This window comes from Actinia tenebrosa, unplaced genomic scaffold (genome assembly GCF_029948245.1).
Source record: "Actinia tenebrosa isolate PJP-AT-01 unplaced genomic scaffold, QUT_ActTen_1.0 PGA_scaffold10__47_contigs__length_13832649, whole genome shotgun sequence".
Classification (NCBI taxonomy): domain Eukaryota; kingdom Metazoa; phylum Cnidaria; class Anthozoa; order Actiniaria; family Actiniidae; genus Actinia; species Actinia tenebrosa.
The window spans coordinates 8681980-8707189 of record NW_028292570.1 but is presented as its reverse complement, the minus strand read 5'-3'; the positions used below and the strand labels follow the sequence as shown (position 1 = coordinate 8707189).

The window sequence follows — 25210 nt, the reverse complement described above, 5'->3', positions numbered from 1 at the left end:
TACGTCCATGCATTTTTGTGGACTACAAACAAGTCAGTATAGAATAGACTCCTTTGTTATCATTTACCACGAATAGCTCATTGTCTCTAACAGAGCCCTGTATTGGTCCATTTGGCATCACTACTAAACAAAGTTTCCGAGCAAATCTAACGTTGTTTAGTTTAGTTTATTTCTCACAATACGGTATTAACATATACATTTTATAAAACTTGAGACATACAAATTTTGTGACTGGCGAAAAAAACAGAACTTTCGTCCCAATTGATATTCCCTCTCCATACAATTTACATACAGTACAAACATGATTAACATTAAAATTGACGAGGAAAAAACAATAATAAATAGAAAAACATCAGAATTTATCAAAATTAAAATTCCAAAGATTTTAAGGTGGGAAGTTGCGTTATCGTTGGCTAACGAAAACCTGCCTAACGAGAACAGCATCATCCAGTGTTCGTGTAGGACATTTACAAGATGGCGTCATATTGACTACCAGACTTCATTGCACACTTTCTTTTGTTCAGTTAATTAGCACCAATTGTCTTATTATTTAGTTGTTATATGAGTGAATACAAATTGAAATGAGAAAGAAAATTTGTGAATCATCTTATACGCCATACGCCCTATTCAACCAATTGGTTTAATGCACAAGCACTTTCCTGTGATGAGCACTCATCTCCATTTTAGGCCAAAGATAAACAGTAGAGTGCAAACCATATATCCCAGGGCCGTAACCAGGGGGCTTTTTTTTGATTCTGCTATTTTTTATTTTTGGTTACCTTTTTTTTTTGGGTTCTGCAAATCATTGCCTGTGCACCTCCATAGCAAGATCCCTGGTTACACCCCTGTATCACTGAAATAATACTAACTAATTAGTGCAAAATAGTACCAACGAAACAATTGAAAACAAAAGAAATAGATGTGTTTAGTGCTATTTAGCTTTTGTGCTATTTCAGTGATATATGGTTCGCACTTTAGAATTATATCCCTTAAAGATTCTCCTCGACCCTTCCCGATATTCCACAGGTACATTGTGATAAAGACATTGATATTTTCTCGCTCTTGATGTCATCAAAAATGTTGTCAAGTATCAAATTTTACATATTTTTTATTTACAGTAGCATATCCATTTTTCAAGATTGTTCTTCTCTTATTTCAATCGACAACGATGGTCTGTCCATAAAATCAAAGCCATGCTTTCTTCTGGTTTTTAGTCTTTCTCTCAAGTCAATCCCTTCGTTTTTAGCAGTGTTGTCTACCTCTATTTGGATTCTATCTTGTATTTTATCCTGCAGCTTATCCGGTTTTCTTTCCTGTAGTCGTTCTTGTAATCTATCATGGATTTTACTTTTCTCATCTGGGTCGTTTTCGCTTCCAAGGTCATCTGCATGCATACGCATGCGCAGTCGCTCTGGTACTTCCTTGGACGTGCTTTCTAGTGTCCTATCATTCTTGACAATCACCTTCATGGCTGGCTCATCCACTTCCATCTTTTCTTGTTCTTCTACTTCCATCTTTTCAATAAACTCTACATCAGGTTCACCAGAATATTTGTGCCTTGCTCTTTCCTTGTCTTGCATGAGTTTTCTCTTCCTATGGAACAATCAAGTCAGAATCTCATTTGACCCTCCTTTGCGGATGTTCTTAAGGGACACAGGGTTCGTGCTGAGGTAACTACTTAAAATTCAAGGACTATTCAAAGAGTATACAAGGAACCAAAAAATAATTTTCAAGGAGCATGTTCAGCTAACTATGCCAAGGTTTTACAAGGTGGTTGCACATGGCTGACTTTCAGATTTTCCAATCTTTCTGACTAGATCTATTTCAGAGCCATGCAAGTAATGATCAAAGCAAACATTCAAGGAGTTTTCAAGGAGTTTCACTAAAATCATAAAATTCAAGAGCTTTTCAAGTGCCCTTGAAAACGTGAATTAAATTCAAGGAGTTTTCAAGGAGTTTAAGGAGTAGCATGAACCCTGGGGCTAACTTTCATTTATTAGGGCATGCGAAGGGGAACAGGAATATGAATGACTTAATGAGTCCTTATTAAAACCACCAAAGAATAAAATTTGTCATCTGTTATTAAAACTTGTTATGGTTATTCACCAAGTATGGCAATGATGCAGCACAAAATGTTGAACTTAAAGCAATGCAAAGGCACCTCTGGGTGTCGCTATACAGTCCATGTGTGACCCCAGAGCACAGCTCTAACCAGTTTAAATTAGTTAGGGTTGATTTGAGAGGAGGGAGGAAAAACTGAAAAGCTGAAAAAACCCTTGGAGTCAGGAAGAGAACCAATCAATTCAGTTTGCATAGCGTGTATGTTTACTGTCTGATTCAGTTTTACCAGCACGCCATCCTGACTCCCCTAAAAACAATACACCCAATAAATGAAAGAATCATTTGGGTATTTAAAGTCATCAAGGTCATCATTCAATCTAGACCTCACACAACATTGACTGGTATAAATACCTTGACTTGCTAACGATTCCTTTCTTTTTTCCTGTCAAGCAATAAACATATTCTATAAATTTGATGATCATTAATTTGTACTGAGATTCTATCCAAGTGATCTTAAAAAGTGCACAATGCATGGTTTTCTGACTTGAAAAAGAATCAATCCCTAACATTTGAATATGTATTCTCTTGAAACGTAGTGCAAAATATTGGTGAAAAGAAGTCATAGCTGCACATTTGAAGTCTATAGTAATGTTTCAAGTTATGTACAAGAAAACTTTTCTAAGGAAAGCTTATTTTAAGTCAGTGTTTATCCGTTTCATAAGAAAATGCCGTTACAAGTTACTGTATCTAAGTGATTTTTACTCAAAATTAGGATCACATCTTTGTTTCTAATTACCCCTCATCTTTTGTGAAAAATCAGCTTAGAGGGCACTGGGAAATAGGATGGGTTTGTAAAACTTTGTATGCAGTTTTCTTTCCTCTTGGGCTACCTGTGCCTTCTCAGGCTAGCTTTTTCTGCACAGCAGCCATTTTGGGAACCCCCCTTGAAATCCTGCATCCACCACTCAGTAGTTAACTTCACCAGCCTAGGTAAAATCTAAATATTATGGTTTAATGCAATATATGTCTACTGACCTGTAGATTGCCCTGGATAGCCGTGTACAAGATAGTACATGCTTCTCTTTGCTGCTCCTGGTTGCTTTTTGTCCTCTGAAACAACATCACGAATTAAAATAGGGAAGACAGACCAATCAGATAACAGTAAACTAGACAGAAATTGAACTGATAACAGTGATAGCCAATCAGATTACCGCATTCTCACGCTCTTATCATGCTCTTATCATGCTATCTGATTGGCTGGTAAAAATGTTGAACTTAATGTCGCAGTATGATTGATTATATAATGAATATTATGTCCTATTTCATTAGGAATTTCTAGTATAACATAACTTCATTTCCATGAGAAATTTTGTAAGATCACACAAAATTTGGTGAAGAGATTAAAAGGATTTTACAGCTATATTTTTGTATTATTTTTTGTTAATCAAACTTTACTTACTTTTGGTAGCAAATCGTAACAACAATCTACCCTTTGCCTTCTTGCATAAGGGACCAGCCTTCCATTGCAGCACAGAATTTTCATTTCCTTCATAAAATTAAAAAATATATAAACAAAACAATCATCAAATAACCTTATCAAGAGTACATCCCAAGAATGAATTGGAATTTCAAAAAGTTAAGAGTCACATGGCTCCAACTCAGGTGTCTACATCTAAATTTATATTTTTATATTATAATTAATATAAATGCAAAATGCTCTCTCGAGTGTAATAATCTTGTAAACTCTTGGTCCAAAAATCCTGAATTTTGCATCTTGCTTGCACAAGATAGCATACCCAAAACGTGAAGGGCAGTTTATTATAATGAATACCTAGCCCACATGTTGATTACCTGGCTCACTTGAATTTAAACTTTTTCCCATTGAGTCAAGAGCTCTGGCTGCTGAATGCTCATCTTCCCAGACTACATTACCTGAAGAGAATAAAAGCGATTCACATTTTATCAGCTTATAAAAGTAGTAGGAAAACACGGCACTTTTGTTACACATTAAATTTGTATGAAATCAGTCTAGATCCATCAGATATTTATAAGTGAGGGTTATCGGCCTTCAGCTCTCACATAACCCCGAGCTGAAGGCCAATAACTGGCTTATTTTTACGTTGGGGAGGTTTTCAGAATTGTGCTTGTAAACACTCGATGAATCAAAAAGGCACAATTTATGAGTTCCTTTCTTCCTACCATTGAAGAGATGTTCAGAGGAATAAAGAATGTTTAATTGAGTGATTTACTATTATGTTACCCCAAATGTACTGAATAGGAGTTGATTTTTATATTAAAAAGGTGCGGTATTTGAACTGATGAATGTTCTTTGTTTTGTATTCGTCTTTTCATAGCAAAAAATTTACAGCTATTTTCTATTACTAAGCTCTCAAAACCCAAAACAGTTTTTGTGGTTCTCTCTTTACGCCTATTTATTTTATTTGCGACATATTAAAAGGGTTGGAGACTTAAACTTTGTGATTTGTTTACGAATACACGCACTTGCTGACTGTATAATGAACTTTCCCCTTGGGAAATTTCTCTTTCATTGTACAGTCATCTCGTGCACGTGCTTCCCTTAACTTGTTATATCTGATTGTGATAATGCACAGTAATATGATTCTACTCACAGGAAGCATCATCAATCCATTCTATGGATTCTGGTCCATACTCTTCAAAGTAGTTGAACACATCCTTGGTACTCATATTGTCTATACCATAAACATGGAGTGCATCTTTACGTATTTCACCTGTTATTGTATTGTATAACAAAAACTTTGAGCTCTAGGTTTAAATTCTTTGGGTGTAGGTTACGTTATAGCTGACATAGCTGCTATAGCTGCTATAGCTGCTTGGTTGATGAAAACAAAGCATTCCTCATTAGCTTCTCTTGTTAGATCAACCAACATGGTAGCTGTGTCATCGTTATTTACATCTCCAGGGTTAAATCCCTAGAATACATTCCATCTTGAAAATTTTAATGTTTGCTTTTCAGTGTTATCCTCCAATTTTTCAATATTTATTACTTATTCCAATGAAAATTTTATGAATTCAAATAGGTCAATGTGTAGTTCCAGAAATCATCCATACCCACCCCACAGAGGAATTTGGAATTTCTGAAGAGTAGGGGGTTCAGAGAAAGAACAAAAATTACAGAGTTTGTATTGGAAGAAAATTGGAATTTTCAGGGGGGTAGGGGGTGTCTTAAAAAAATCCTCTGTTAGGGGGGTACGGATAAGTTTTGGAACTACACATTATAATTAATATTTTCTAATATTTTTAGAGGGTCTTTCTTGTCCAAAACAATACCTTCAGGGATCTTTGGGGTGTCCTTTGGTAATATCCTAAAACAGTATAAAAAGATAGAATGTCAAAAAATAACAAAAAAAACTTTTTTCTGGTCCATTAAAAAATTGTGGGTTCTGATTTGCTGCGAGAGTGGGCAGTATTTTTTATCTCTGACCGTGGTCCCGTATCCTGGGATAACAAATTGCTAAACAACAACAACAAACTTGTAAAACAATATAAAAAGTGAATGGAAAAAAGTCATTTACTGGCCTAAAGTCGGTTTTGATAGGAAAAACTGTGCCCTTGGCTTGTGTAATTATTTTCTGATCATAATTTGCTCCTCCCCCACACACACACCACAAACACACACACTCAAACAACATTGAACATGGGGTGAAGGGAAAGTGCGATAAAGGGTAAACGACCGAATATCTATTGATTTGTGTTGATAATTGCACAACATATTGTACTAACTAATAATGGCAAAGATTGTAGCTAAGATAATTGTAAATTAGACTCTAACTGATAGTCCTTGAGCCTGAATGGGCAATGAGTCAGTAGCCCACAAGGCCAAAGGCCAAATGGGCCATAGACTTATAGCCATTAGGGCAAGGGAGCTAATTGTTAGTCAAATCTAACTAGTTGGTCAAAACGATAGATGCAAACAAGTTTTGAATTAAAGTTAAATTTTCTGTAAGTTTTGTTTTTCAAAGCTGACACTTTTCACTACTAATAGGATATAACTTATAGCCTAGTAGTAGCTTATCCAATCAGACTGCAGCATCGATGATAGACCACTAGTTGGATTTGACTAAATTGTGACTCAATCAGCATCAACCATACACCAGTTATCAATAAGATCATAACAAACTTATTAAATTTTCTTGAAACAGAACACTCACATTTCATTTTCATCGTTCCCGTCTGTTTCCTTGTCTTTATTAGTTTCTTCTTCTTCTTTTTCTTCTATTACTCCGAATCTTTTGCGTCTTCGAGCCTTCCTCTCGATAGCTTCCTACAAACACAATTATCTTTTTTGTTTATGCATGAACACGACGAATAACTAAACCAACACAAGTGATCCACAAAATTAAAATCTGTATCCTAGGTTTCAAAACTACAAGTAAACAGCACTCGTAAAAATGGCATAATAATTGGTAAGCTTATTAGTGTAATTTTTGCTCTAATGATTGTAGAAAATTTCTCTCACCTTGGAGTTGACATCAAAGCCGGTCACAAAACCACCGGCTGTATTTTCATACTTTTTCGGCTGCAAAACAATGTAAAAAGCCATTTCTACCACTGATAATCAAACACTTTAGCTTAGTTAAACTTGTCCAGCTTACAGGTAGTTGCAGTCCTTCTTGTTCTTCTTCTTGTTCTTCTTCTATTGGAATTTCAATCTTTAGTTCTTCAAACTCCATCTTGGATTTGTTGCACATGCGCAGCGTTTAATGATCACCACAGGAAGCCCAAGCTAGTATCTTTATAATCTTTTTGTTTTACAGTCGACTCTCTTCAAGCAACTCGTAAGCGAGTTTGTTTTTTAATGTTAACACTGTCAATAAAATCTGTTGGTTTGTAGGCAACTCGGCTCTCTTAATTGACCACTGAACTTTATTGATTTTATTATCTTAAAATTGTTCAGCGAGAATGTCAGAAGCTACTTTTGAAAATTGATCATGATACTAGGATGTAATGATGATTTTACGAACACAATCTATCCTAAATCGTTTGTAAACACCAAGGAAAACATTGCGCAAAGCGTTTGCGAATTTTTCGATTCGCACTGTAGGTGGTTTTGGGTGTCCGTCGGAAGAGAGAAGATTTCCGAGATCAGCACACGCGCGTTCATAAATATATCGCAGGTATGAAAATGAGACAATTCCTTTGTCCAGCGCGTCGCTCCAGTGCGTGTGATCCTGGTTGGTGCTTTATTCAGCCCGCGGGAGACGAAGGACTATGCGAATATCTAGTGCATCTCGGAAAAGATCTGTTCTTTCCGACCATGCTTCACCCGAAGGTAGTCGCTTACGAGATCCTCTTGCATGGATAGAATGAAATATCAAAAAGATAGAATCCAAAAAATCCTATACATTACTGTCTATAAAAGCAAATAGCCCATTCTCCCCTATTTTCGATGGACAAATGAAGGATTAAAAATGAATGAATGAATAAATGGGGGAATTGGTATAAACAAATGGAAAAATGACTGACTAATGAAATAAAAGGTGGAGGAGAAAATGAACAAATATACTCCCAGACATGTCAATCAGTAGTCAACAGAGTTTATTTGACTTCAGTACCATAATACATGCATATAGTTTTGCTTGACTTTGATCTGTTATTTGTGAAAATAGCTAATGTACTAACATGATTTGTCTGATGCTACTGACTGAATCTAGCAGACACTATATAGATTGATTTTGTGGGTTTTAAAAATGAGCATGATAAAAATGGATGTTTCCGCAATAGACCCTTTGGAATTCCAAATAACCGCTGTGTTCTTGATTACAGACTCATTTGCACAGGGTTAGACTCGAGTTTGTGCAGAATATTCACGTGTTCCAGTCAAGGTCCGTCGATTTTCACAAAGTGTTTGTATTGTTGAAGTTGTGCACTCTTTACTTCAAGTAAGCTTGGCACGTTCCACCAACGTCTGGTGGCCCCACATCTGGTGGCCCCACACCTCTGGTGGCCCCTGTACCATTTTCTCCGCGGCAATACAACCTGTGATTACGAAACTTGGCAGGGATGTAGTCACGTGCCCTGTCAGTCACCCCAACGATTTTGGGTGTATGACGTCACATATCACGTGACTTGCTAAGATAACATTATCGCCAGTTTTTTTGAATAAACCTTTTTTGACGTTATTGCACTGAAGTGTTTTGGTACATTAAAAAGACCCATAAACTTAAAAAATTTTATAAAAATTTTATAATAAGGGGATTTTGTTGGAAAAGCCCCGGTAAGGATTTCTTTAGCTTTCCATATGCATAAAAAGGTAAAGGTAAAGCGTCCTTATTTTACGTCGGTCGTAATGGTCATTAACTAATTAACTTGCTGAGGCCGATGGTGCGTTCATTTCGCTCCCTCTTTCCATCAGTGCTCCGTTTTAAGGGTATTTAAAGCTAATTAAAGCTACACGGAAAGGAAAGAAGTCGAAACAAGGATGTGTGGTCACTGAATGGAAGTCAAACCTCTTGCAAAGAAGACCGCGCACTAACCAACAGGGGCAGCGGAAGCTGAAAATTTTTGGGGAGGGGGGGGGAGCACTGAAATAGTATATTTAACGCTATGTGATAGTCACCGCAGTTTTGATTGACTGAGAACCAACATTGGGGGGGGGGGGGGGGTGGGGGGCCAGGTCCCTTCACGAAATAATAATAATAATAATAATGATAATAATAATAATAACAACAACAACAACAATAATAATATTAATAATAATAATAGTAATAATAATAATAATAATGTAAACTTTAGTATGTTTTCCAAATTCCATCGTAAATCTCGCTATATATAGGCAATTTACGATTGGCTACTTGAATCTTTTACATTTAACATGAAAGATACTAAAAAAAACATTAATCATACTTTTTTTTCACATTTAGTTGAACGCCAAAGTTAAAACTTCATCAAGTCAGGGTTATCCCAGATTTTGTTTCTACAGCAAAATATATAATAGGTTGTTCGAATAGCAATGTTCATAATTTTCCTTATTACATATTTACGTTGGTTTTTGTCGAAACCTACATTTTCTAACATTTCAATAAATGTTGCACAATCATTAGAAAATACTCCGAGGGAACTTATTGAAAGATTAAAAAACTTTACATGGCTATAATCACTATTTAAATCACTAATAAGTTTTTTATATTTTTTCTTCTTACGATCAGCATTATTCTTAAGGTTTGATTCAAATATATAGAGTGTACTAGATGTTTTTAAAATCAAGTCAGGGCGATAACTATCGCCAGTTATAATTGAAGGACTGTGATAATTATCAAGGTCAGCATAGAGAGTAGAATTGTCAATGGTTTTGAATGATGAGGCGATAAAGTTGAGGACAGAATTATGGCGCCAGTGAAGCGATCGAGATAGTGTTGCTATCCACTTACTATGTGTACAAAAGAGATTCGGATGAAAGACAAAATGAACAATCTGGTGATTTCGAGAAAATAATAATAATAATAATAATAATAATAATAATAATGATAATGATAATAATGATAATGATAATGATAATGATAATGATAATGATAATGATAATAATAATAATAATAACAATAGTAATAAGGGGAAGGGGGTAGGATTCTAAAATTGATATTTCAGTTTCACGATCGAGTATCCGTAAATAAAGTTTACCAAATCACGATTTTTCATAGGATAAAAAATTGCGTTTCATGATGGGAAATTACATGGTTACCATAGCCGTATATAGCAGAATCATTGGAAAAAATTGCCCATACATTTGGAACATTTGCTCTTTTCGGTCTTTTTCCTCTCTTTCCAAAGCAAAAGGTTGTTCTTAAAAGTAAAGTTATATAGCACAAGTAAACTGCGTGACAAAACATCCTAAATGACCCGTAAATCTTCTGTTCTTTCGCTAACTAGTTGTAAGCGTGTTTTCGAGGCTACGAAACCTAAGAAACTATAAGAGGCGAATGTATAGGCCAACAGATAGTATGAGTTTATAAAATCAGCAAAAATACGGTTCTAAATTTTAACAAATTCCTATGAATTATACCAAAATCTTCAGGAAAGCCCAGGGTTTTCAAATCCACTTTTTTTTTTTTTTTTGACAGGTTCTGTTTTAAATCAAGGAGAGACGATTTTCTAGCTTGACCCCGGTTACGTCATGCATTTTCTCTTGTAAAATACGTCCAATAGCGTAAATTCAACTCAAAGAGTACGGTGTTTTTTTTCAATAGAATTCATTCTAAACCATTTAATACAGTCCGTGAATAGTTGAATTAACTGAATCCACTTCTGTTTTTTGCCTAGATAGTCATTATTTTGAGAAAAGATCCAAAAACCGTGTTTTTGAGACATAATTTGTATGGGCTTACATGAGGGGGCGTGAGCTTGAAATCGTAGCTGACCAAATGTTAACAGATTTTTTCTGATGATACGGCATGAGAAATGTTCAATTTCTATCTTGTGTCTTTGTAAGTAGTTTTATGGACGGTTTATCGTCATGGTTTAGCCATAAAACGCTATTTATAGGTCACGTGACCTGTGACGTCACGCTGCCAGGGGGGTTGGTTACCATCAGCGTTGGCATACAAAGACTTTGGTAGTGTAATAACGTCAAAAAAGGTTTATTTCAAAAACTAGCGATAATGTTATCTTAGCAAGTCACGTGATATGTGACGTCATACACCCAAAATCGTTGGGGTGACTGACAGGGCACGTGACTACATCCCTGCCAAGTTTCGTAATCACAGGTTGTATTGCCGCGGAGAAAATGGTACAGGGGCCACCAGAGGTGTGGGGCCACCAGACGTTGGTGGAACGTGCCAACCCCTTCTCCTTTACTTTACCGTTGGTATTTGTGAATATTTAAACACTGATGATAATGTCAATATTGCATTTAAGCGTTGGTGTAGCTGTTTGCGACTTGTTCTTTCACTAGAATCCCAGGAGCTTGTACTGGATGACTTGACATGGAAACTTCTACTATCGGAGTTGACTGACAAAACTGCAGCAAATCTTTGTCACGGTATAGTTCTATAAAAGCTGCTTTTTCATGTGGCTGTAGCGCATTATCCACACTGTTGAAAACTTCTTGATATTTGACAGGATCTATTATCGATGGCCGAGGGAGTTTGATTGGTACAACTTTAAGGAAAGTTGGTGCTTTTCCACCTTTAGTGTGTAGTTCGCCATAACCCTCATCTTCCAGCTCTTGCATTAACTGCCTTACCTTGTCGCTGTTGATATGACGACTCCCACTCGTAATGGTCCTCAGCATATTTCTTGTCTTGACGAACGGACCAGGGTGGAGGAGAATCTTCTTTTTATATTTCAGATTGCTGGCTTCGTCATATGGTTCGTGTCCGACGTTTTCAGCTTTAGGTGCTTTGGGTGCGTTTGGCACTTTTGTGGCGGCTTCTTCGCGGTCACACTACACAGAAATGGAAAAAAGAAACAGAAAAATAAATGAATTTAAGAAAAAAAGAAAAATAGAAAGTAAGAGGAAAAGTAAAAACACAAAAGGAGAAAAGGGAAGAAAGAGGCACAGTAATTAGCGCACGAGCAACGGTATAACCTACCGTAGGTATACCGTAGTACGGCATCTATTTGAATGCCAGATTAAATTATATCGTAGTTAGGGAGCCTTGATAACTCGTCACCGGAACGCACATCACATTCAATGACACAAACACGTATATATACTGTATGAGTTTTACACTAGAGGATGGAAAGGGGAAGGATAACCGAATGTATGTCCATTGAACCATTTGATCCTTTGAATATAACCAAACAAACCAAATATTTTGTGATCTCGAGCGCATGCTCGTATCTTACCTGTCTATGAATGTTGCGTTGTTTTACAAAGTACTTGGTGAGTTCTACAGCTTGTCTCATGACAGTCTCTTCTATCTGGGTTGGAATCTGTTTCAACTCACGGCCTCCTAGCATCTCCCCAAGGACATGGTAAAACACATGGATATTTAGAGCTAGACGAAGAACTGTCCTCCTGTCTTTTGAGAGGGCGCCAGACAATGTTGCTCGAGTCTTCCATTGCTCGTTAAGCTTATTCGCTATCTCATTTGAATATTCGTTATATAAAGTTTTAGCTTTAAACGAAAGAAAGTATACTTTTGAGTCACTATGTTCATTATGCGTCTTCCAAATAAATTGATACATTTTCGACAAGTCAACAGTATGATACATTAATTTTAAGACGTCTTCACAATGGTCCATTTCTTCTTCCTTCAAGGCAACTGGAGGAGGAGTTGCAAGAAGAAAACGATCAGCTAATCCTTCATCTTTACTCAAGAGACTAAGGTAGGTCTCACTGAAGGACTCAGGCCGGCTGTAGCCGCCAATAACCACGCAAGGGTCTATCACTCCATCGTGGGGTATATTTTTGTTGTCGTCGGACGTCGACCATGATTTCCACTTGCTCATTCCATCATGTAGTGCGCAAAATACTTCTCTTTCATGCGCGGCTTTTTCTTCGCTTTCACCTAGAATATGTTTTAGGAACTTATCCAGTCTTGGACTAAAGAGAACGGTACCAGATGGATGTTCCACTGAGACAAGGAATAGATGATCCAGAGAGTGATAAAAATGTAGAATTTTGTCGCCTATCCCGCAGTGGGTGTGGTCATAACTGAGGTGCTGAAGGTGCAAGGGGTTTATTACCAAGTCAAAAGCTGCAGACTTTCCCGCGCCAGGATCGACCAAACAGGCACTATATATCATGGGAGGTTCTTTGTAGGCTGATCGCACCACTAGTTTAGTTTTGCCTCCAAGAAGACCAGGAATTACGGCCAGGAAGCCCATGAAGACTTGCTCTGGAGAACATGACACACTGTGGGCCAGGGTTTGAAGATAATCAAAGACTGGTTTTGGGGCTATTGAATGCCAGTCAAAAGACCCATATTTCTGTGCGCGCAGTATGGTATCGGCACTCAGGCTGTGGTTTACATCTAAACGAGGTCGCTTGTCAGGACGCTGCATACTTTCTGGGTAGATTAAAACACGACAAACACATGAGAAAACAAACACTTATATATACATTCTTATATTCATTTAGTACTTTTAGCGAAGTTTGCGCTTACGTCACCTTTTGATATTAATGTCCAATCAGAGATCTGTTGGCTACTGAAACAAAGAGATCCTTTGTTTTAACGGTTGGCAAATTTGAATGAGAAAAGATTTTCGACGTCAATTTTTGTAAACAGTGAATATCGCTATTTACATGAAGGTGAGTATTCTTATCATTTTATTTTAAGATATCAACAAAAACTTAGTTAGAAACACCGACGCAGCTCACACTAGTTTTTAGTTAGTTATATCTTCTTAGTACTACGAGTATAATAGAACGAAGGACTAGCGTCGTCCGAAACGTCTGTAAGTTTTTTCATCTTTTCACGGTGTATATTATCAATTAATTAATCAATCAAACATCCATCCATTCCCTTCTTTCACCTTCTTTCTCCCTCCCTCTCTTCTTACACGAGCTGGACTACGTCTTGCTACCCCCGGTATGCAAGTTGTTCTTAATGTCGTCACGCAAATGTTGCGTGACGAAGCTAAGAATGGCTGGGGAGACTAACGATGCTACTCGCCGCTTGATCAAGCAAATCAAGTAAAGCACCAAATTATTCCTTGGGCAATGTGTTGAAAAAAACCATTTTGCCTGCGAGAGAGGCTTTGTTTGTCATCTCTTTGAAAAGCAAGGGTACTAGGCAAAAAGGTAGTAGGAAAAGTAGTTCAGCTTATCATATTCGAGTCTATTAAGTAAATCGACAAAATCACTTGAGTGCCTTTTACCTTCTGTCGGTTGTCGTCTTGTTGCCAGCTTGTATTGAATAGTCGCTCTATCTAGTTCCGTCAATTTATAACTAGAATTTCAAGAGGATCGATTACAGTGTTTTAGGTATTTTTCGGCCACACTACTGAACCACAAGTTCCTGATCAAGTACTCGATCCGTAATAACCAAAAGCTTTCGTCAATATATCGTCAGTCTACCTCTTTTGTCGGCCCCATGGTAAGCCGACAAAAAGCGTTCGAGGTGTTGTCACAAGGGGATTGGTAACTAATGATTAACTAATGACTAATCGGGTAACCAGTAACCTAATAACTATAACCCGAATAATGAAAGTGAGATTTGGCTACCATCAGTTACGGGTGGTCAGTAGTGTGGTTTCTCTGAACTCTGAATTTGAATGAATTTACTCAACCAATGAAACAAAAATAGATTGTCAAATCAGACAAACGAAAACAATAAAAATGACATTTACTAACCTCTAGTAACCTAGTGATTTAAAACTTCCCTTGTCAAAATGGGAATTTTTTTTTGCCTTTTACATTTTTTACTTCCAATTCTCATAACAGTTAGTTATACAAAAGCTCTTCACTGAAAAATTAATCTTTTACTCCTTCATAGTATTCCAGACAAAATCTAAAGCTTTTTCAAACTTACAAGAACTCTACCTTCCCTTCCCTCACCACACGCTTTGGCATACTGAGATCATAGAGGGAACAGTTATTGATCCTTCGCTTGTTACACATGTAGGATTCATTATGCTCAGTGATTCATGAAAGGAGAAAAGAATTAATTTAGCACATAGCCTTGTAGTGAAACCTTTGTGCATGAATCAAATGACAAGTGAAGCCATGCAGGCTTAGCCTCATATCTAATATCAGAAAACAAAATCAGAATAACAAAAACAGCTTAAGAATCATCAATAGCACTAATATTGAGCAATAGATAAAGTGAATACAAATAATAAAATAAACTTTCTTTATTCCTTATTTCCTTAACACAGTATGACACTTTCTGCCATGCTACTGAACAATATAATCCATAACTCTCAATATGAGTAAACTAACTCTATACTGATTCACCAACCAGCTACCTAAGTTATCTGATGATCATGTACTACAAAAATTCTCTCTTTATAATGGCTAACAATATTTTGGTTATACTTTCAACAAAAATAATGAAACTTTATAAAATACTTCAACAAAACTCTTGGAAATAAGTATACTTGTTCATTATTGCTAGGATTAGGTTGTTAGTTTGTACATGTACCCAGCCCACCTCAACTGTAGCAGTTTTAAAACCTTTTTTCCGTTTATTTTTTCTTATGTAATTCATTTTTTTATCAGAGTTATTAAGTCTACCATATCTTTAAGTAACATAAAAATCATTCTTATATTATTCTACACATATTGAGTAGTGGAGCTTTGTCAAATAAATAGTTCTTCTATGTCATTCTAGAAATCTTTTTATGTCATAGTTGGTCAATATTTCTTTCTTATAGCTTATGGATTTACTTTCGTGTTACCCAAGCACACACCTTTTTAATTTTAGATTTTTTTCATTCTTTCTTGGTTATGATGTCAGATAAACTTTAATATCTGGAACACTTTTTATAGTTGAGCAAGCATTACTGTTTCTGACATTGAATTAACTCATCACGAATCCCTTTTTCTTTCAAGATGGCCAAGGAACTACAATGTTTGGTTCTACAAGTTTAATCACCTCATTACCCATCTGCAGTTTATGATAAACAGGGACTACAAAGGAGAAGTTCAGTTAATGTTCTTCATGCATGACGTGCACTATCACAGCCAGGCAGAGTGTGGTCAAGTATATATATACTATAAGTGGTTTCCTTTGCCATTTACAGCAACAAGGCATTTTTTCATCTCCCCAAGCTCTTTGACATCAGGATGACAGTGGCCATAGTGGGTTCCCAAGAGACCAACTGCCTTGTCTATTGTTGCTAAAGCTTTCTTTACTTGCTGGTCATTAAAGAGCAACTGCGATAGCTTATGAAGTTCATGTCCATATTCTACACTTGATGAGCCATATGCCTTTTCCACTGCCTCAGAGCTCTGTAGACAGTGATGAGTTGCGTTCTTAAAGTCCCCAATCATGGCATGACACCTTTAAAAAAAGAAAATGGTTAAAAATATGTATGCTGAAATAGTAAGTTCCATTTAAGGTGTTACTAGAGGCTGTTGGCTTAATATCAAGATAACTTCAAAGAAGACAAAAGCTTATACAACACAGACCGCATTTTTTTTTTTTTTGGCATTTGCTATCTGGAATATATGGGCAAATTTAAACGGGGTAAAGCAGATAAATGAAGTTTAATATTTGTTTGAATTTCTGCATCACATACATTCCTATTGTTTTATAAAAATATCCATTTCTTATGATTAATTTATTTGCTGTTTTAATAAGTAATAACAAAAAACATCAATAAAGACTAGTGCATTTGGTACAGTTTATTACCTGGCAATAGCATCATGTGTTTCTGCAAGATCCTTGTTGTACTGATGTAGTATCTGCTTCCTGATCCGTAAACATTCTAAGAGCACCTCTAGAGCATCATGAACACCAACTCTTTCCAATAACCTGATACCTTTGCAGAAAAACAGGTCAGCTTCACAAGCAAGTCTCAGTTCTTCCTCAAGAGACTTCTCCTGATTACAGTCTTTGTTCTGACATCTACCAACTGTTGAATCAACTATACTTGGCGTCATGGCACCCTTGCAGTTCTGACAAGCAAATGCAGAGAAGCATAACAGTTTTTTTTCCATCTCCTCATCCCTAGAAGATAATATAAAAAGATGGTTAAAGGTGTTAAAATATAGCATAATCACTGGTTTGTTATGCTAATCACAATCCCAAGTAAAGCAGCTCAAGAGGGTTCGACTGAAAGCATGCGAGGGGACCTCTGGCAGCTGCTATAAAGTCCACGTATGACCCCAGAGCAATTGGAATTAGTTGCAGTTGATTTGAGAAGAGCTAGGGAGGAAAAACTCAGCTCACAGGAGGTGATAATAGTATTTGAATCCATGAGGAACTCAGAGGTGAGAGGCAAGCATTTTACCATCATGTCATCCTCATCCTCTAGTTGATGATGATGCAAACATGCTCTTCCATGGAGAAGTCAGTATAGACTCATTCTCTTAATCCTCTACCCCAGACTACCCTCCATTAGTGCTTTAAAGGGCAAGCATTGAAGATTGATAAAAAGAAATGAACTAGTACTGTTATAAGTATCTAAAGTAATGGGAAAAGGAAATGGCATTAACGAATACAACAGTACCTGGTACAAGCAGAACACTGGCAAGTAAAGAAGTACTGTTTGAACAGAAGTTTTTGTCTTTCTTCTCTGGGCATACGGCTAGCATGTGGACCATAGCAGTGAGTGATGGCTGAACCAGGAGAAATGTTGTGTGTCGCTCTTACTACTAGAACACCATCAACAAAACTACAAGAAAAAAATAATGATGAGTTACTAGAATCCCATAAGAATACAATCATGTTCACTGAAGGGTGCTACTAATGGTCACCAATCAAGTACTGCGTCCAGTGCAATAGCGCAGCGCAGCCGTGACATCATTAAAACGAAGACAAAGGTGAAATTCGGACAAACAAACTTACAAGTTTACTTTCAGCAAATAATTTTCACAGCTGATCACAGTTGATCTTAGTTTACATGAGATATTATTGTAACTTTAAGTAAAAATAATAAAATCGGTTCGTATAATCCTCATAGCGGTTAAACAGATAGCAATGTTTGTCTGAATCTTTAAGCTATTTTAGAATCAGCACGCTGCACTATTTTAAGTGCATCAAAATATAACCAAACAAAATGGTTAGGAGTAAGTATTTTATCTATAGATAAGTCCCTAGCACAAAAAAATTGAAAGACAATGGTTCCCATTCTGAGGTTGAGGAAGAAACTCGATCTATTTAGCATTGCAGCTCATGGTTGGATTGTCTTTGGAAACAAATAGATGCCATCTTAGAAATATATCCCCTAAAACAGACTCTCAATGCACTACAATGCCAATGCTCACTCTATTCCTTGATCTTGGAATGGCTTATATGAATTGCATTTATATTACTTTTCAATATTACGCAAACTTTGTAGTGAGAGCTGCATCATGCTAAAATTTGCTTTTTTGATTGCATTGATCAAAAATGATCAGTCAATACCTTTAACTCTTAAAAAAATAATTTCCAATGGGCAACTTGCAATAATATTGAGTTGCATAATATTGAAATTTGCTGTAAACTGTACGCCACTTTAAAATACAATTTAGAGGGATTCCCTAAGATTATGTGAAATGGTCAAATCTGTTGGAAATTCTTTTCTTACCTTACTATTACATCAGGATCACATGCATGATTGAGTAATGATCCGGTAGAATAAATAGCAGTAGCAATTCTTCTTTGTTCTCGTGAAATAACCTGTCCATGAACACCTATACTATTATAGTCCTCATCACCTTCCTCGTCACTGCTACTTGTTGAAACAATTGTGGTGATGGCATGCACGTTACAAAGCATTTGCTGTTGGTGATGCAATAACAATGATCCTACAACCTCTTCACTTAAAGTGTTCGTAAATTCCTCGTTGTATAAACCAAGTGAGTCAGACATCTTTCCACATCTGAGGACATTTTTCATTGGTCCATCCTTGCACCCAAGCTCATCAGATGATTCGGAATGTGATCGTTTATAAGAAATTACATCAACAGTTCTCTCCTGTTCACAGGTCTGACATACATCACTCAAATTTACACTGTCATCATCAGAATCTAGTTCATTTTGTCCTGAATCTGCACGATTCGTTTCATTTTCTTGACTTCGTAATCTCTGTGTCTTAGGTAATGATACTGCATCTTCCAAAAATTCCATTAAAAATGCTGAGTTCTGAAAGCCAAAAATATCAGTGTTTAATTGCAGTGTTTCATCTCAGTGCCATTGAATGTATCAGGTAACAGCAGAGGGGTAGCCTGGTCTTGGCCATGGGGGATAGGGACAGTGTATCTTTTTTAACCAATACACATGCTTACAGGTCTCATCTTTTTTCTTTTCATTTTGGGGGGTGGGGGTGGGGCTTGATTCAACACTGGATAACAACTACCATAAATGCATACTATTTATAGTTCAGGACAACATTAACAATTCTAAATGTCTTTATCCATCTTCAATAATTGAAACATGGCAAACCAGACAGCACCTGAAAGCTTGCCTTATTTGTAAAAAGACCCTAGTTTTATTATGTTTTTAACCTCTTCTTTGACATGATATAAGCAATAAAATGCAAGACTACAGTACTTACCAGTGAATATGACATTAATGCCTTGACTGGCTGTAGCTCTGAATTAGTGACTAGTGAGAAGACAGAGCTATAGTCTCCAGGATATGCACCACTAGATGTGCAGCCTGGAACACTTCCCATGTTAACAGATGAAGCCTCCACATCCCTGCCAGTACATGTTTCCTGTAGGACATCTACACCACACAAATAGATAAATATCTGGATTAATAAAGTTGCAAACTAATGCATACCAATGCAAAACATAACTATGACTTTAACTTTTATTGAGAAACCTTGGAATGCAATATAATTTATTCAAAGAAGAAAAAAAACTGCACTGCCCTTACACCACCCTTCTAGTATTCAAGTCAATCACTTAATCTCTTAATGGAAAAACTTGTTTTTTAACAAGCAGAGAGTGAGCTTACTAGCTCACATGATAGTAAGCTGTGTAACTTACTTAGTATTTGCTCAGGCCCAGCTGCCAGTAACACTCTAAGAGAAAGGTGTACAAAGGTGTCCAACTGCAAGAAATAAGTTAAAACTAATTAGTTTTACTAGAAAAAAAAAGTTGAAATAGACTCCATGAACTTAAGTTATGTCATCCAAGAGTTAATAGAGACTTACCATTTCTAAGACAGGAAAAAGAGAACACTCAACTGAATGATATTCCATCCAGGCATTGTCTCGACAAGAAGGAGAGCAATAGAGCACTGAACAACACTTTCTACACCTAAATACAAACAAATACAATGATAATAATTATTGAAAGGCCTTGAAGAACTACAAAATAAAATATAAAGCATGACAATTTGAAAATGTTTAATCATTTTTTAAATTTCCTAACTATCATAAACAAGCAAACTCTGTAATTGCCATTTGCCTGTTGGAATTTGGTTTTTCACTGCTGCCAGTCAAAAAGATGAAAGCTGTTCAGAAATCTGGTTTTGGGAATTGGGAACCCTTTGTTTCGCACGACCGGGATTCCTGTGTGTAATAATCCCATCATGCCCCGGGAAGGGAGAGAAGATGGCGCTGCCCTGAATGAAGTCATAGAAAAGACGTAGGGGACTACGATGTTTTACAAAATTATGGAATCTACCGTTAATAAGAAAATTCTAAGTTGTAATTATGAAAGATAACGAGGATTAAAGGAAGATTTATGTAAAAACAGCCCTAATCTTAATAGTCTAGGTCCAAACGGACACAAAAGCTACCAGTTTTGATTGGCTGCAGCAAAAAAAATATTTCAGCATGCCGGTCACAGCTACCAAGTTTGCATGTTTATGAAAATAGCAGTAAATCTATCTTATGTTATATAGAATATTAATATTTTGCTGTTAATACTGTTGCCATCTATTTGGTGAAAATTTTCTTATTATGTGAACTAGTAAATACTTACGAGTAGGGTGCCACAAGAGGTTTGAAACAATTATCACAATAGCTCTGAGAATTTTCTGGCAGTAAAACTGCTGCAAAAGGTTTTTCAGCAATGAGTGCATCTCCTGCACGGATATCGTCACATGCCTGGAAGATTAAAAAACATGTCATTATATGTCTCTCATTCTGTGCTATGTATCATACCATGAACACTTCCACAAATTTGACACATTTTTGACAAATTCAAAATTAGAATACAAACTCTGCTAATTGAAACATCATACTGATACTTAATTGGTTAGCGGTAAATAGCACAATAATTGTGAATTGAAAAAAATATAAATAAATAAATATGAATAATTATTCAAAAATTGTCAAAAAGATGTCAAAAAGAGAAAAAAACTTGTGAAAACTTGTGTTTTTTTTTAAAAATATGTTTTCAATATATATATACATATTTTCATTTTTTTCTATATATTTCTATCCAATACCTGTAAAAAGCATCGAGACTTTTTTCAAGAAATAAATTATTATTATTATTATCATTATTATTATTTAATTGACAATATTTTCTTCACAAAACGAAGGCTCTTGCATGACATTTTTTTGAGCTTTATAAATCTGAGAATTGATGTGTTGCAAGCATTCTCAAGGCAGTTAAAAGAAAAGCATGGCGGCCATTGTGGTGCCATTACCAGTGGATGCTAATGAGAAATCTTTTGTTAAATGACACAAACATAGTCGTGATGACGTAATGTGCAATCGAAGAACACGTACCTGCAGGAATCTACCCTGCTTAGCATCATGATTGATTGCTATAAGTTTTGACCCATTAGCAATTTTATCATGTTGTCCTCCTGCAAGCTCAGGTAGAGCTGGGCTGCTACTTGATCCTAAAATCACACCACAATAACAATTTATTCAAATATACTCTCAATTTTTGAACAGGAAGGAAAAAAAACTTTCAACTTTCATTTTTTTATTTTAATGGCTATTTTTATCTTGGAAGACGAAATATTCATCCATGCTAAAATACAGTAGACACAATTTTTCAAAACAAAAATTCAACAAAGATGAAACTTTCATCCTCCAAGACAGTTACCAATATTTTGCTTCTTATTTGATGATATACTTGCTATATATACGTATATGTGAAGTCTTACCTGTGCTTGCTCTGGCTTGTCTATCTTGTTTCTTCAAGCAAGCTTTTTCTACCTTGATGAGGCAATCACTAAGAGTGTGATTGTACTGTAATGATGAAGCTTCTCTAATGTCATTCAGACAAGCCTGGAATGATTGAACAAAATGAGATGAAATACTAGACTTTCAAACGTAAATTCAGGATTCTTATCATTCATTCTGCTTGGATTTATTTTAGTCATTTTAGTCTTACTGCATTGGGAATTCCTAGCAAGAGGACGCCAAATTCAAATGCTCTGCTTACCTCATATTCTCCAACCATAAACAATGCTTCAGCTCTTCTTGTTAAGACAGCAGCAAGTGTTGGCTCTGAGTTTAAGCTCGTAGGTTCATTGGATGAAGATGTGCTGTTTCTTTTGCAAGGAAAATACTGGATGCTCTATTTTAAGAGAAAAAATATTTCTTGTTTTCAGACAGGTTACTTTAATGAAGCAATATTTTAACATGTATTGAGTATTTACATAAAACCTGAAATACCCAATTCCGGTATTTCACTGTGATTTTGAAAATATAATTATGTAAGGCACATTTTAGAACTTAACACAAGACTTATGCATTGTTTATCTACAAAAAAGAGGTACCAATGTCTTCTAGACCCTATTCTTATAGTCCAACAATTCACAAAGGATGAATTTTTTTTTAAAAAGGGAAAATTGCCATATTGAATCATAACCAATCATTTTTTAATTGGTCTAACAAGCACACTATGAGGCCAAATAAAAACACTGAACTTTGCATGAGTTGAACAAAAATGACATAAAAAAAGACAGCTTTATCATGCATTGTTTTCAATGATTTGAAGTTGGCATTTACCCTGAGACTAAATAAATAATTCAAGAGAACTAGGCACAGTGGATGAAAAAACCTTCACACATAAACATGATAACATATTCCCTAAACAACTGCTTTGCTTACCTTGGAATAGTATGGCACAGCCTTCCTGAACTGCTTTTTCACACAACAATCATCACCAGCACTTGCAAACTGTTGAACTTTCTCAATAGACTTTCCAGGCACACTCCTCTTTCGATTCAAGACCTTTTGTACAGTTTGAATAAGATCTTGGACCCTAGGCTCATTACTGTCAACAAGACCAAAATACAATAAACATACATGCACATTATTTTCACTTTTTCATATAAATTTTAGACACCCTTAATTTTAAAGGGATCTTAAAAATAACAAAATGAAAGACCAAAAACTGAAAAAATGAGATAACACTACTTCCATAATTTGTAAATCTTGTTTAATTGTAACCTCATACATCTTCATAACTCAAAAATTTGATATATAGCTTTCAAAGTAGTTTCCAACATTAGATAACACCTTAAAGTCTTAAAATAGACAAAGTACTTTCAAAACACAATGCTGGAGTACTGAAGTGCCAGGCAATGGTTTTATTTTTATCTGCAAAAGTTATTTATATGTAATTAAATTGCCAAAATTCTACTAATGGTTGGCAGCTGCTTTAAGAGGTGACAAAACTTTATTGCATATAGATAAAAGCCAAAGATAAAAGCAAGCTGAACTTGTTTACCTCAAGCAATTACAGTGACACTGAATTTAATTGGATATGTTTTGCCTAAAAATATGAGTAGTGTATCAGGGAGGAAAACATTTTTTAATATTTTGATTAAAAAAATTAAAATTTTGGAAATTGTTGCGTGTAGCTCTATGATTATGTTACTTACATGTAATTTGTTATTCAAATTCTAAAATGCCAACAATCATTGTTTGAATGCTATTTACACAAAAAGCTCAATTGATGCTGAACAGCAAAGGCCACCTAAACAGCAGTTTGTCAACAAGATTGTACAACAAAGGTGATTGTTTTTAATGCCAAAAATGTCAGTATAATTTGTTCCTATGATTGGTTGCCCTTTGTCATGCTTGTGTTCTGGTGTGATTGTGTGCTGGTGATTTTAGTATTATTTTTAGATGTCTAAAGGTTTGCATTACAGGAACTAGTTATTTTTTGTTTCCACCTTGCGTCATTGCAGCCATGTTGGTACCACTTAACAAAAGATTTAGCATCCATTGTTAACGGTACCACGATGGCCGCCATGTTTTTGTCTTTTGACTCTCTTGGGAACGCTTGCAACCCATCAATTAGTACATGCAACTAGCTCGCCTATAGCAAAACTGTCTGAATAAAAAATCCTACATAAGAAAGGCCAATGACTGACATAAACAAATAAACTGCAGGTTTTCTGACATGACCTGACAAACTAAAGTTTGAAAAAATATTGCCCACACCTATTTTTTAGTGAGAAGATAATACAAAGTGCAGAGTACTAGTCCCTATTTTTAATCTAGCCGCAAAAATTGAATCTTAGCCATTCTTTTAATTATGTGAAGAAATGAGGAATAACCAGCTGAAAACTGAATTTTTTTGGATTATAATACTACCTAAACCCCAAGGATAAAATGGTACAAGATAAAATGTATTTAAGATATGAAATGGTTGACGTTATATTAAAAATGGTTTAAAAAGGACTAATAGATTAATCCGTATTTCAGAGATAGCTAAAAAGATAAAACCTTTTGCAAGGATAACGAGTTGTTTGAAAATTCAAAATAGGGTAGAGCTTGAATGAAAGACAAGATCCTCGAGTCAACAACACCTAGCTGTCAAAATTATCAGGCAGCCTTTGAATCCTTAAAGAGAACATTCTCTGCTGTTTTTTGAAACTTAGAAATAGCAAATTAGTGGACCAAACCAAAGCATTTCAATACTGTCCTCTTAGTGGGATCTAGGCTTCGGGTTTTAAAAATAACCTCAGTAAGTTTAGCTCAAGGTTAGCAGTTTACGAGCTCTAAATTTCGATAGAACAGAATCTCAATCCTCTGTCATGCTGCAAGAAGAGAAGCTAGAGTTGCAAACTTAAGCAAAGAGGAAAACCAAAAGAAAATCATGAGATGAAGAGGATTTTAGGTCTTTCCATATATTACTATTGGTTCAAGCCTTACCAGGTAGCTTTTACTTGACAATATAAATAACCTAAGCTTATATCACTTTCGCATCGCTCAAAAATCAATGAAGAACGTCTAAAACCCACCTATACAAACCCGTTTTAACCTAACTAAAAGAGCAGTTCATGTTCAAAGTTTTATTCATTGAAAGTACCTTATAATACTCCTGCAAAATCTGAATCTTTCCAAGTCAGTCTTTAGCTTGCCGAAGTCTTTCAAATGAGGTCGACTGAGCTGCTCCACCACGATCTTCTCCCATTCTTCCTTTAAATTGAAAGACATGCTGCTTCAGGAGTCCTGAATGTCCTCTGGATGAGCTCTAAAATGACTGTATTACAAGAAGAGTACAAATATATGTGTAAATACAGGACTAACAGGACCAACAACCACCCAAGCAAATCAATAATGAGATGATGAAACTTGGTGGAATATTGCTGCCCTGCGGGAAATCACTCTATGTTACGACCATTTTGATTGGCTGACGGGATGGCAT

General features: G+C 35.9%; 3 protein-coding genes across 4 annotated transcripts in view; all 3 read right to left on the bottom strand.

Moving 5' to 3' along the window:
• Positions 1 to 151: 151 nt before the first annotated feature.
• On the bottom strand, positions 152 to 6783 carry LOC116298851 (nuclear cap-binding protein subunit 3). The gene is made up of 10 exons (XM_031707422.2): positions 6696 to 6783; positions 6560 to 6619; positions 6252 to 6364; positions 5371 to 5405; positions 4692 to 4811; positions 3913 to 3993; positions 3521 to 3607; positions 3097 to 3171; positions 2473 to 2503; positions 152 to 1593 (listed from the first exon to the last, which is right to left on the bottom strand). The coding sequence occupies exons 1-10, from the start codon at positions 6771 to 6773 to the stop codon at positions 1134 to 1136; spliced, it is 1140 nt and encodes a 379-aa protein (XP_031563282.1). The 5' UTR covers positions 6774 to 6783; the 3' UTR covers positions 152 to 1133.
• A 3874-nt stretch (positions 6784 to 10657) lies between these two features.
• Positions 10658 to 14047, bottom strand: LOC116298843 (uncharacterized). Its single transcript, XM_031707413.2, has 3 exons — positions 13861 to 14047; positions 11884 to 13049; positions 10658 to 11479 (listed from the first exon to the last, which is right to left on the bottom strand). Exons 2-3 carry the CDS (start codon positions 13042 to 13044, stop codon positions 10946 to 10948), a joined length of 1695 nt encoding a protein of 564 aa, XP_031563273.1. The 5' UTR covers positions 13045 to 13049; positions 13861 to 14047; the 3' UTR covers positions 10658 to 10945.
• Positions 14048 to 14820: 773 nt separating this feature from the next.
• Positions 14821 to 25210, bottom strand: part of LOC116298833 (protein-lysine N-methyltransferase SMYD4) — a 33898-nt gene continuing 23508 nt past the window's right edge. For both annotated transcript variants that reach the window (XM_031707401.2, XM_031707400.2), the window contains exons 2-14: positions 24872 to 25045; positions 22660 to 22825; positions 21989 to 22123; positions 21708 to 21831; positions 21322 to 21437; positions 20567 to 20691; positions 19792 to 19897; positions 19625 to 19688; positions 19186 to 19358; positions 18217 to 18773; positions 17158 to 17322; positions 16338 to 16655; positions 14821 to 15986 (exon numbers count right to left, since the gene is read on the bottom strand). In XM_031707401.2, coding sequence (XP_031563261.2) covers positions 15698 to 15986; positions 16338 to 16655; positions 17158 to 17322; positions 18217 to 18773; positions 19186 to 19358; positions 19625 to 19688; positions 19792 to 19897; positions 20567 to 20691; positions 21322 to 21437; positions 21708 to 21831; positions 21989 to 22123; positions 22660 to 22825; positions 24872 to 24999 — 2466 coding nt within the window. In that variant the 5' untranslated portion in view covers positions 25000 to 25045 and the 3' untranslated portion in view covers positions 14821 to 15697. The remainder of the gene's footprint in view (positions 15987 to 16337; positions 16656 to 17157; positions 17323 to 18216; positions 18774 to 19185; positions 19359 to 19624; positions 19689 to 19791; positions 19898 to 20566; positions 20692 to 21321; positions 21438 to 21707; positions 21832 to 21988; positions 22124 to 22659; positions 22826 to 24871; positions 25046 to 25210) is intronic.